We start from the raw sequence: 12,726 nt of genomic DNA on the forward strand, positions 1-12,726 counted from the left end.
TCAGGTATAATTAATACAGACTTCTGGTTGCTAAACTTCAATTTAAGAAAGCTAGAAAATACAAAAGCTTAAACTCTTTCCTCCATAAGCCTCTTGTGCTACCAGTTTAGTGTCTGGTTTGCTTCTGCAGCTAACTGGTTTCTGTGGAATGTGCTGCTGGTGTAGCCTATTGGCAATCCAACCACGAGGCTGGGATGCCCCAAACTGAGCCAAGTGAGAAGTGATGGAGCAGTTCATTCCTTTTCTGGACACTGTACAGCTCAGGGACTTCACCCATCATGAACATGTGAGTGAATTTACAGCCTCTTGGAGGAGCGAGGGAAATGTAAGGGTGGGCTTCTGCTGCGAAGCTGGTTCACCTGGTTTTGCACTGGGGTCCTGTTCACCTTCTTGTCCATGCAGAGTGCGTGCTAGTTGCATGTGGTCTGCACTCTGGAGGAAAACCCTCATCAGGTGAGCCCAGTGCAAACCAGTAGGTAACTCTGCTGCAGAGGGTCCACCCAGTATGCTCACAGGTCAGACTGTGTTGCTTGGTCAGAGGTTCCCAACACAGATAACAGAAACAGCCTGCTGATACATTTGCCCAGACCTAGATCACAGAACAGTCATCCAGGATCAGATCCTAAACACCTTACTCAGACAACAAACATGTTAAATTGTTTGGCACTTTGGCCAACAATTCAATCAATTTTATGGGATTTGCTCTAATTTTATTTTAAGCAATCTATTTTTTTTCCTATATAAATATAAAAAAAATCTCAGATGCACATCAAAAAGCCATCTTCTATTCCCTGTGTTGTGTCAACCTTTCCACCTTTCTAAGCAGTTGTTTAATTTGCTCTATTCTCCCCATTCACTGTGCACTGTAGAGTTGCAGATTTCAGCAAAGGGAAAAAAATGATTCAGTCGTCAAGACTGTCACTTTCAATTCAGGATTATTGCTCACAATATTTTCTCTGGACTGTCTCAGTCCAGACTTCAGTGGCTCAGAAAATAATACTGTCCTTGTACTTGATTTGATTAAAACACTCGAACACAAACCTCACACTGGTGAAAGGAATTTCAGTGCAAAGGAGATATTTTCATAGCGTGGTATGCTAAAAAGAAAACCATCTTTTGGTAAACCATGCTATTCCAAAAATCACTGAAGAGTTAGTACTAGGGTGGCTGTTATCCCCTTAGGAAGATTAACACACTACACCAGGAACAAATAAATAAATCAGACATGGCTTTAAGGCAGATGTGGGATGAATGATCCTTCTTTACTGAAACTGTTGGATCAAGTGACCTTGTTTTGACCTAGGTTTGGGCAGAAGCCAGTCCCAGTGGGACAAACATAAAAAGACTACTGGAGATGGCTTTGGGTTTTTTCTTGTTTTCATTTTGTTGGGCATAGTTTTAAAATAACAGAGAAAAATCAAACCCACTCGAATAACTGATGTGTTTATTTTCTTATATACACTTAAATATGGCACATCTGACAGTAGTTGTACGATAAACTCAAAATTATAATCGAAGCTGGACAGTAGATCAAATAACTCAGTGCTGAACCTATTGGAAGCCAAATCTTGTACACTGAATTTCTGAAGAAATTTTCATCCAGGAGCTGCATTAACTAAGAATTCAGAGGCTAAGATTATCTGGTCTCAATTGCTGAAAAACTGGCTGGTGGCTGTGACTCTATTATCCGTATACCAGCTTCATCTTTCATAACATGACACTGGCACTTTCCACTCTCTTCCATGCAGCCAGCAATTCATTGGTTGTCGTTACCTCCTAGAGAACAATTACCAGTCTCCCAGAGGATTCACCTGCAGTTAGTGATTACTCTAATAAATAATGCAGACTGGATTAATTCTTCTGCTATTAATGTGGAAGATGTTCATGTTTACTATTGTTTGAAAATCAGTGACAGCTACTTTGCAAAGCAGTGGATTTTCAGAGAACCGGGCAAGCTCAGTCAAGGAGTTTCTTTGCTTTGGGACCCATGAGAACCTCTCTTCTCCTTCGGACAACGACAGTGCCTGGGACACACTGGTTTTGCAGTTGGGCATGTTCTGGGTTGGGATGGACATTTGTCCTCACAGCTGTTTGATAAAGGAGAAAAAAACAAAAAGAGAGAAGCATTGTAGTATGGTAATTCTTCACTGTCACATTCCCCAACTTTTTCATCACTGAACACTGCAATGCTCTCTAAACAATGTTCGGAAAAGTGTCAACACCCTACAACACTGAGAGACAAGAGTACTGCCTGACAATTCTTGTCTACAGCAACATCTTGCTATTGTCTGTTTGTCCACAGTCATGACCTAAGTAATGCTTTCATTTCTTGAGAGCAGTGAAGTCCAGAGTGTTAGCACTGGGTAGTACTGCCCTCAAATTCTGCAAGGTACCAGAGCTCACCTCACACTTCAGTTTTGGTCCTAGAAGAATACTGTGCATAAAAGAAGTCCTGTGCCCAGATTACAGTAATTTCTAGAAGCCAAACTCATGTAAACAAATTATTGCATTGATCCCCTCCCACCTGTCTGAAACACATAAATGACCAAATCTCTCATGCTCACTTTCAGGTCTGTTGATTCTATTTTTATACTTGTTGTCAACTATTTTATGCTTGTCTATATTTGCAGAGCTGAACCTAAAGATTCAAAAGTTACTTCTTCCACAGCTGCTTCTGCCTGAATGAACCTATGAAGTCTATGAGAGTCAATGCTGTTGATGACCATTCAGTGAGCTGCAGCTCTGCTAATGTACCCAGGGAAGCTGGATGCTGACTGTCCTTACATAAGCTTGCAGGCAGTGCGTCTGCGTGTTCCTAGGTCTCTACATGTGGCCAAGGCTCTCTGAGAAGGAAATTTTGAAAATAATCTAATGCATGAAAATGGAGTATTTTAAAAGGGAATATTTTATCAAAGTTTTGCCAGAGAATCCTCAAAACTAGTTACACAAAAGGATTAGGGAAATGCATGGAGTATAACAGCCCCAGAACAATTTTCTGGCTGCTCAGTTGAATCAGAGCTGATTGAGTGCCTTTGTATGTGTACAAAATTGCATTAGCTCTAGAAAATCACTTGCTCTGAGGTCAAACTGAATAAGGGATGAGCTGTATGTTATGGGTGCCAGCTTTGGGAGCTTTTGTCCCCAGATGTCCATGAGTCTGCATTCAGCTGTGACAGAGAACACAGGATGGGTTTTATTACCTACAAATGCAAGACCTGGTATGTCACTGTAAATCCCCTATGTCACACAGTAATTTCAGTTGTAGAATAGTTTTAACCATTATTCTCTTAAGATTGGATGAGGGCAGTGAAATTATGTCCCTAACTGCAGTAAGGTATTTTATCCTGGGTGGACCTCCTAGCTAATTCAGCACTTGAATCTCCAGTGTCTGAGTTAATTCAGATCTTGCAGCATAGACATTGAATGACAAAAAACACTTACCTGCAGGTTTCAGCATGAAATATCTTGTGTTTCAGAGCACAGCTCTCCTGGCTCTCCCTACACAAATAGCAGCTGCAGTTCTCTCTACTTTGAAAGAAATCTGTGGGACACTTCTGTCTGCAGATGCATTCACAATTTTCTTCATCAAATTCCATATGTTGTCCACACATAGCCAGCTCAGCAAGAGGAGGGAGTCCTGTAATACAGCACATACATCTTTTAGCAGTAAGCTTTACATGTGTGAATCCTGCTTTTGAAGAGACTAATTCTTTCTTTGCATTCACTAGGGCTCACACATATACTCTCTGATAGATTCTAGTCTTCTCTCCTGTTGTAACCTACAGTGCAGAAAAGGGCTTGAGAGGGCTTATTTCACTTACTCTGATACTCCTATTTCTTGTAGGTCGAACCCTGCATAAAATACTTTATTTTGGGGTTGTACAGTAAGAGCCTAGTGTTAATTTTTGGAATGCACAAAACTTTACCAGATAGCAGGTTTTAAAAAGAAAGACTCAAAAATTATTTAGCCTATACCCATGACAAAAATGCACCTTCACACAAACTGTCACGTTCACTGCGCAATGGACTTCATTATCCATAGACTTTGGAAATTTTTGCAGTACTACCGAGTCTCGTAGGGTGCAAGCTGGTCGAGTGCTTTGATAAAGCGCCATGTGCACACTTGTCAGTTAAAGAAAGAAGAAAATACTTTGCTTCAGAAACAAAACCCCAGCCAAGTGAGCACGCTGTCTAATACCTCATCTATCTTCCCTCAAAATGCACATCTGGAGCACAATATGGGGCTAAACCTAGCAAAAAGAGAGCACATTTTATGAAAGCTTTATTAAAATGTTAGCAGCACATCCCAAGTTAAAGGTCATGGCATCTAATGTGTCATTGGGAAGGTAATTTCCTGTAGTTTTACAATTAGCTCTTGGATTTAACCTACAGAATGTGGAATGTAACCTGTGTCCATGACCTCTGCAGCCTCAGCTATGATCTCAGTGGTCAGAAAAGGCTTGCACATTACTTGAAAGAAACCTTCATTATTATTTACTTAATGCTGGAAAACCAATATCCAGACAGAAAAAAAACCCCAAGTCCTATTGGAAGGGAGGAAAGCATCTTCCCCAAATTCTTGGAAGACAAACTCCTTCCTTGGAGTGATAAAGCTTGGCATGTGTGAAGTGGTGCAGAGTGTTTCAGTCTCACTTTGTTTCAACCTCAAAGGCAGATTTTCAGTTATTTTGTCCCAGCCACTGCCAAACACAGTGTACTTCAGTGAATGATATTTTATCTGAGGAAATATTGAGTCTATGTCAACAAAAGCTATAATTCAACAAGTCACAATTTTTAATGCTCCAAGCTGACCTTACCAAAGGCCAAGAGTAAGGAGGACTCTGGTTATTCACACACTCTGAAATATAGAGTACTAATCCTTTCTTGAGGGAAAAGTCTAACTTGAGCTTAACTACCTAACCTGATGGTCAAAAGATCTGATCCAGAATAAGCATAGATCCTACAGAAACTACTACACAACTGATCTCTTGCTTATTAACATTAGGAGATTGTAATCAACAAACCAGTTTATGAGGTTATTTAGTTTTATTTTAGCTTGCTAGTCTAGGAATTGCTTGCCAGCTTGCTTTTATTGTTGCCTTGGGTGGTTTGTTCTTTTGCTTGCTGCATGTTGGTTAAACCACAAAGACAGGGCTTCCTTCTGTGTCCATCTGCTGTAGTGCTATGATATTTTTATTTTGCCCAGTGCAATTTCCTGGGAAAAAACAGTTTTTAAAAAATCTTATAACGGGCTTGGAGAAATTTTAACTTCTCATATCTTTAGCCTTACAAAGTTACCTCCCAGAATATTTCCTATAAATTTCTTTGACAGATTGAAGTTTTCCAGGAAAAATACAAGAAGAAGGGAAGTAGTGTAAACTTCTGCTAATTTTACCCTCTTCCATTTCCTTCCATAGACCTGAAGGGGTATATTGCATACTCCTGAGTATGTAGGGCATATCAGTTTGAAAGCTTTCTAAATACCTCAGTATTATCATAAAACATAGTAAAATACTCTGAAAGGTCATATAATCCTTTGCACTGACTATAGCTAATAACCTTATTCCTGATATGCCTGTTCTTAGGAATTTCCAACAATAAAGTTTCAGCACCTTTCCCATGCAAGCAATATATTCCAGGGCATGTTTTTTTCTGCGGTTAAAGAGTTTTGTCTAATGCCTATCATACAATTTAAGGCCCATATAAGATTAAAATTCATCCACAGTGCCTACTTCCCTAACTCTTTTCAGTACTTTCCTATTTCCTACTCAGTTTGCTAATATAGAGGGAGTAAAACATCCAAGCAAAAAATGTGAGAAGAGGATAAGCACATACGAGTGCTTATTTTCAGGTGAGTTTCTACATCATAAACCAAGTCTATCTAGGGATGTGGAATCACAACTATAACTCTCTGAATGAAAAAATGGGACAAAACCAAAATGAAAGACAAGCAGACTGGAGATAGAATGCAAAAGTATTCCTTTGTAATTTCATCTTTACCTTCCCGTCTGTTGGGGTGTTGTACATCTACAACACATTCACATTTGTCACTATCCCAGACCCATCCATTATGGCAAATTTTATCGGTAAACGGGCATCTAGAAGAAAAAAAAAAGATAGGAATTTTAAAAAATAAATAAGAGCATCAATGTAGTCATTTGGCACAATGAGCCTGCTGGTATGCTAGGTCTGCCACTTGTACTATGTGAAAGTATGGCATCTGTGTGCTGCTGCACAGAATGGCTGCTGTACAGTATGGCTGCTGCAAACAGAAAATCTTGGGACTGGATGGTTTTGTTGATAGGACTGAGCTGTCTGGCTCCCAGCAACCTGGTGGAGCAGGTACAGCACACATTTCAGATTACATTCCTAGGAAACAGCTACAGTTTCACAGCTTCACTTTTCCATCATGCAGCTCTACCCCACCCAGGGTAGTCTCTGTCTCACAGTATTCATGCCATGTAACTGTATTCAATTTTTCCAGAACGTCCAGGTCCAGTTTAAATATGGCCATGCTAAAGGATGTACAGTGGGTGATTTTCAAGGTGAGAGGGGCCAGTTTGACTGTTAGGCACTTGGCTCTGGGAGAGGAACTCACAAACTGGCAGATGGCTGAAGTTCTTCTGCATTTGTGTAGGAAGGGGATTCAGAGTAGCCAGCAGGTGGACTGAGGGTTGGAGTGGCTTTGCTGAAATGCCGCCTCTCCCCCAGCCCAAATGCCTAACTCAAGGGCAGTTACGGGGGCAAGTCTACATGCAGGGCTATACAGAGACAGCTGAGCTGACTTCCAATGTGTCACTCAAGCTAGCTGTTTTTCTAGAGTCTTTGTTAAATTAATGTAGCCCATTCTCACCAGGACATACAGGTATTTTATACCATATTTTGAAGTTAGATGTGAGATTACTTTTGCCTCCCAATGAGCCTTACAGATACAAACAAGGACTGGAGCAGAAAGTGCAAAGCCATGGTTCATACTGCTTCTGACCTAATGTGCCATGTGGTATGGTAGAGAGCTTTAGTTTGACCACAGCGCTCTGTGTGCCCTGGCTAAATAATGCAAGAGCAGAGTTGCTTGTGTCAGGTTGAGAAAGTCTATGCACACATACCCAAATAGCTCTAGTGAAGCGTATGCTAGTATGTGCACTTTGAGTCCACTCTCAGGCACCTATGTTTCTTAATTACTCCAGAGCCCGCTGAATTATCTTGCTGTTTGTTGCATTCTGGTGTCCATTCACTTATAATTCACCAGGTTTAGTTGAAGCTTTCTAACCCTGAGTAATAATCAAGGTATTTGGAAAAAACAATTGGGATAACAGAAAGTCAAAGAACCATTGTGATGACCAAATTAGACCAAAATAATTTTCCTACTTTGGGCTGCAAAACATGTGTAGCGGTTTGTAAATAAAAGAACTTACCCATCTACTTCCGGGTACTGGACAGATCTTCGTATGATGGCGTACTGATGGCGCTGGGTATTTGATAGACACTTGCAGCCTGTGTGATTGGCAATTTTGATTGGGACAGGCTCAGGAACACTTGTCAAAGGAACTGAGATCTCAAAGAGCTAGGTGGGTGAAATAACATTTATTTTTCAGTTTCCATTATGGAGTTAATATTTTGAGTTTTAAATCAAACAACCTTATCATTTCCCACCATTTTCCCCACCCTTGCTCTTTCCTAGAGATAGTTACCACAGGTATCAATGAGCAGATGAGCACTGAGGGTTTTGAAGAGAACAATAAGCAATGCCCACCAAGGTGGCAACTTACCAAAATGGTGGTCCCAGTGCTGTATTACCAGCTATTAAACACCCAAGACCATTCAAAATTTTTTGCAAACACACTCAGAAGCCTCTTGTGGATGCTAAGGCCAAATGGAAAAGATTCAGGTGCTGAGAACTTTGTTCTATGTTATATTATCTGTTGAATCTCAACCACTTATGGAGACAGCTATTTAACTGTCCTAGGGTATAATTACAGCATGCATCTTTAGGTGCCTAAATTAATGCCCACAGCCTCCTGAGAGAGGGAAGAAACAGGAGTAAACAGAGGACTGTTCATTTCACTTAGCTGGTTTCCTGCAGGGAATCATCCTAGGAACATCTCCCTGTTGACTATAGCAGCAGCCTAAGGAACCAAGCAGCCTATCTTCAGTGCATCCAAATTGTTTAGGGTGATCTCGGAGTAACCTTGTGGAAGCCTTGCTTCCTTGGACAGCTATGTGTGGGAGCTGTTGAAGTGACTCACTCCCCCTCTGTTCACCACCCCCCCCAAGCCAGCTTTCTTCCCATGGAAACGAAAGCATAGGGTACATCTTTGCATACCAGCATGTCTTGGCTTAATGCTGCATCCACACTCGGGAGCTGAGAACTATTCCTAAGCTTGACTGTTTAGACATATAAATTCAGGTGTCTAACTTTAGGTGGCATGAATATCCTTCAGTGGGTATTTTATACAAGGAAAAAAAATGCTTTCGCTAATACAGGAGTAATATCATTCATATTAGAGGACTAAATCTGGGCTGATGGTCGTGTATCCAGGAGTGGAACTTAGCTGGGGGCTTTTGAGGGAATGGTTATTTTGACAGACACTAAAGGAATGTTACAGTCTGCAGAACTGCAGTTTTCCAACAAACTTATAAACTGCTGCTCCAAAAACACATAAATAAGTAAATACATTTTAGCCTGACCTAGCTCCCTGAGCTGATCGGATGTCTTTTGTGTGTGGTCAACAGCGCATAATAACTTTCTCCTTCTGGTGTGGAATGAAAGCAATTAATGAACATTGACGCAAGAAGGATGAGCCCTGATTTATTTTACTCCAACTGTATTCCAGACACAGTGGAATTACATTCCAACAAACGCAAAAGTGAATTAGACCTGCTCCCCATAAGGACTTCAGTTTTCTTTTTAAAACAACTGCCCTTGATCTTTATTCTGATTTAAAGAAAAGCTTTTTTAAGAACTAGAATTTAATATATTAGTCCAGGTCAAAAGGTTTTCTCAACAAAAGTAGGGATGCACATGGTGAAGGTTAATCTAGGAGGACCAGCCTCCTGTGCTCCTTCTGTATATATGAACATACATGGTTTCATCTGTAGAGCTGATTGAAAGTACTAAACTTAGAGTAAAGTAAACTTGAAAAGTTAGGTTAGTTTACTTATTTACTTAGTTTGCTAAGTAAACTTAATACTAAACTGCTCAGTCACCCACTGGAGCAAGGGAGTCTATAGAAAGAAGCTCTCTGGCTACCCTATGCTCACCTTTAGCACTGGTCATTAAAACTCAGGATTTGTTGCCTGTTGCTCCTCGGCAATAATTGACTGCTAGCTTAGGCCTTTCTTTTCCAAAGTGACTTGTGATTTGGTACATTCAGGTCCTGAGGCATTCAAATTAGGATCACAGGATCACAGAATCACAGAATGGTTTGGGTTGGAAGGGATCTTAAAGCTCATCCATTCCAACCCCCTGCCATGGGCAGGGTCATCAGCCCAAAGCCTCATCCAACCTGGCCTTGAACACTTCCAGGGAGGGGACACCCACAGCTTCCCTGGGCAACCCGTTCCAGGGAGCATCTGTCCTCCTGCTGAAAAATGTCTCCTTTTTAGACTCACAGAGCTGTACATCCAAAATTCTTAACCAGCTTTTTTGGCACTGGTGACAATTTTGAAAATGTAGCTCTCAGACTCCTGGCTTCACACAGCAAAATTTCCCAGAGTCTCTCTCCTTTGGTGCAGAGGCTTCCCATGAGCCAATACTCTCAAGAGATTCCAAATCCAAGGAACAATACATTACAGAAGGATTAAACTCCTTAGGATCACGTGAAGCTGCAGTCACTTCCTCTGGGCCTGATTTTCCATCTCTACACATATATATCAATTTTTAATAATGCAACATGAATGCAAAATGCTATTACAGATGCCTGCATTCACTCCTCATGGATAAAATATTAATTCTTCTGTTTGTTATGATAGTGCAGACAGATCTTTCATAACAGGATCTCAGAAACCAAACATCCTCCTTCCCCTCCCTTCTTAGACAGCCAGGGTAAAAAGAAAGCAGATGAATAGCCTCATTTACCGTTTTTGACACATAAGTTGTACTTGTATTCATGCAGCTCAGACTCTCCTCATTGCAGCAGCCTCCGCATCTGAACACGTTCACGCAGGGAGGCTTGAAGAATTTGTTGGTTGTTGTACCCAGCTCTTTGGCAACTTCCACACAGGTTTCCCTTGGCACACATTGAGTCTTTTGCCATTCCTCATCTATGACTAGAGAAAACACCATTTTTATGAGCAATCATGGAAAAGTTAAACCTCTGTTTAGTGAAGCAGAAGCATTATATAAATAAAAACAAAGCACTGGCAGGCCATTTGCACTTACTTGGATCGATGTGCACTTAACTTGGATTGATCTAAGGACCAGAGAGAGTCTGAGTGCAAAATTACCCCAGTAACTTACACCAGCTGCACTGGCAGAGAGGCCATCACATTTATCCGCCTCTAGCTTTCAACGCGGATGATCGAAATCTCAGTTAATTCCAGTGGGGTAAGTAGAGCTGCAGCGATTTCCCCTAGCTGAGAGTCAGCTCCATGGCCTCTGTCTGACAAAGCTGGCCCCACTCCCTGTTCTCCTTTGCTCCAGGGTAGACCTGCTTATTGTCATTTTATCCTCATTCCACATGTACCCCACTGCGGACTCAATAGAGCCCAGGCCTGACTGCAAAAGCGCATTAATGATTAACAGATTCTGGTCAGAGGGTATTAATACTCCTACTGGATGTCAGCCAGCAAGCACCGTTTTCAAAATGGCTAATGAAATCCAAGACAAACACTCTCACACCTCAGTACCCTCAGGGGGTTTGAGTTTGAATAACAGGAATATGAATTCAAGCATGATTTATCTATTCAAAACACTGCGACATCTTTCAAATACTGAATTGTTGTCAACTAGTAATTTACTTTAGACTGATCTGTCAAATTCTGACTGTGAGAAGGAATAATGCATTAACTGACTGAACCAGAGGGAGAAAGAAGTGACATTTACATAATATTATCTCAAGTCTTGTTAAGAGGTGGCCTTGCTTTTTTTGGCTTTTGCTTACCTGATTCAAGTTATGGAATTACTCAAGAGTCATCAATGCTTACTTACGCTTTATGTCCTTCTTAAAATTATGAAAAATATTTTTCCTGTCTGCCTCCCTCAAGCAGGCTTCTGAAAGATCAAAAGCAACTTCTACACCATTAAGAAAATTGTTCTATCTTCCATTGCTATCCACCTCCCTACTATTGTGCAAGCAGTGCATATGTTTACAGGGAAGTTCTGAAAAACAATAGTAAAAATTCTGGAATACTTTTAATCTACATGCTATACTTTGTCTTCGGATGAGCATTTATTTCTTTCTTTCTTACCTGACTTTCCTTTTATTATTTTTAACTTTTCCTTCAACTGACTGTGTATATTTAAATCAGTTTGCCTATTCCTGCCAAGTCATTCCCCAGGGTTGATTCACTCCACTTTCCAGTCATGCAAAAAGTACAAGAAATAAGAGCTTGGAGTCCGAATTCTAATTTTACAGCATAAATTAAGAGAAGAATCACTAAAATTGACAGAATTTTCTAGAATAACATTAGTCTATCAAAACAGCAATCTAATCCTAGGCCTTAAAATAGAAAATAAAGTGTTTGCCAAACTCATTAAGGAATGTGCATATAATCACTTCAGATATCACTTCAATGAGCATAAGCGGTGATGACCTTTCCAACTGCACACATCCTCACTTTATTAACCACTTCTTTAGCAGAAGGGCTGCTAGAGGAAGGGATGGTCAAAGAAATGGGTGTCACATTTTGTTCAGAAGCACCATGGACACACTGATCTTTTTTGTGAGCAAGCACAAGGCAGCTGCTGAGAAATTTGGCTCTGATACAGACTCCAGCTTGAAAGTACTGCAGTCCTAGGTGAGCTGAGCTGCTCAGAGGAGGCTGCGATTAGACAGGGAATTTCAGTGAATTCATTGTTTAAGTTCTGGAGAGGAGGAAAAAAGTGCTGAATTCTCCCTGTTGGAGTTTGGGGTGCTGTGGAAGATAGTCTAGCAGTGAAACAATGAGGTGTCTTAACCCAGCCTTCTCGTCAAAACACTTTATTAAAAGAAAACAGATGCCCTTGGCAAAAAGGTCAATGCTTAATGACTGGAAAGGGTGTGGGAAAGAAATACATGTTTATAGGCTTGGTTTTTTAAAAGGAGCTTTAGTACCTTGAGCATATTAAGATATTAAAGGAAAAGTAGTTTCTGTCCTGGGATAATTCCACTTTGGATGGAAGAATGGAGAAGATGACCCAATAGGCTTTTTTTAAACTTGAATTTTAGTGGCTTGACTTTCAATGAGAAAGCTGACATCTCTGTTTCTAGAGTTAGACTTTTAAAGGGAAAGTAGGGAGCAAACTAACAGCTGTTCCAAATAGAAAATTACATCTATATCACTATAGTCATCTGACTTTATTACCTCAGCAGAAAGCCAGGCTGGACAGGGCTTTGGGCAACCTGGTCTGGTGGGAGGTGTCCCTGCCTATGGCAGGGGGGGGAGACTAAATTGTCTTTAAGGTCCCTTCCAACCCAAACCATTCTAGGATTCTATGATTATTCTGCCATTGAAAAAAGCCCATTGCTTTTTTCAGTGCCTCAGTAACACCTGATAATGGCCTTACTGTTTCGACAAAAGGGATAT

At 40.7% G+C, this 12,726-nt stretch overlaps 1 protein-coding gene across 1 annotated transcript in view; it reads right to left on the reverse strand.

Moving 5' to 3' along the window:
* Nucleotides 1-1,430: 1,430 nt before the first annotated feature.
* Nucleotides 1,431-12,726, reverse strand: part of FIGF (c-fos induced growth factor (vascular endothelial growth factor D)) — a 31,486-nt gene continuing 20,190 nt past the window's right edge. Inside the window, exons 3-7 of the mRNA XM_010184782.1 lie at nt 10,079-10,269; nt 7,416-7,564; nt 6,001-6,098; nt 3,442-3,637; nt 1,431-2,087 (exon numbers count right to left, since the gene is read on the reverse strand). Of these exons, the coding sequence (XP_010183084.1) occupies nt 1,961-2,087; nt 3,442-3,637; nt 6,001-6,098; nt 7,416-7,564; nt 10,079-10,269 (761 nt within the window). The 3' untranslated portion in view covers nt 1,431-1,960. The remainder of the gene's footprint in view (nt 2,088-3,441; nt 3,638-6,000; nt 6,099-7,415; nt 7,565-10,078; nt 10,270-12,726) is intronic.

The sequence above is a fragment of the Mesitornis unicolor genome, unplaced genomic scaffold (assembly GCF_000695765.1).
Source record: "Mesitornis unicolor isolate BGI_N332 unplaced genomic scaffold, ASM69576v1 scaffold6490, whole genome shotgun sequence".
Classification (NCBI taxonomy): Eukaryota; Metazoa; Chordata; class Aves; order Mesitornithiformes; family Mesitornithidae; genus Mesitornis; species Mesitornis unicolor.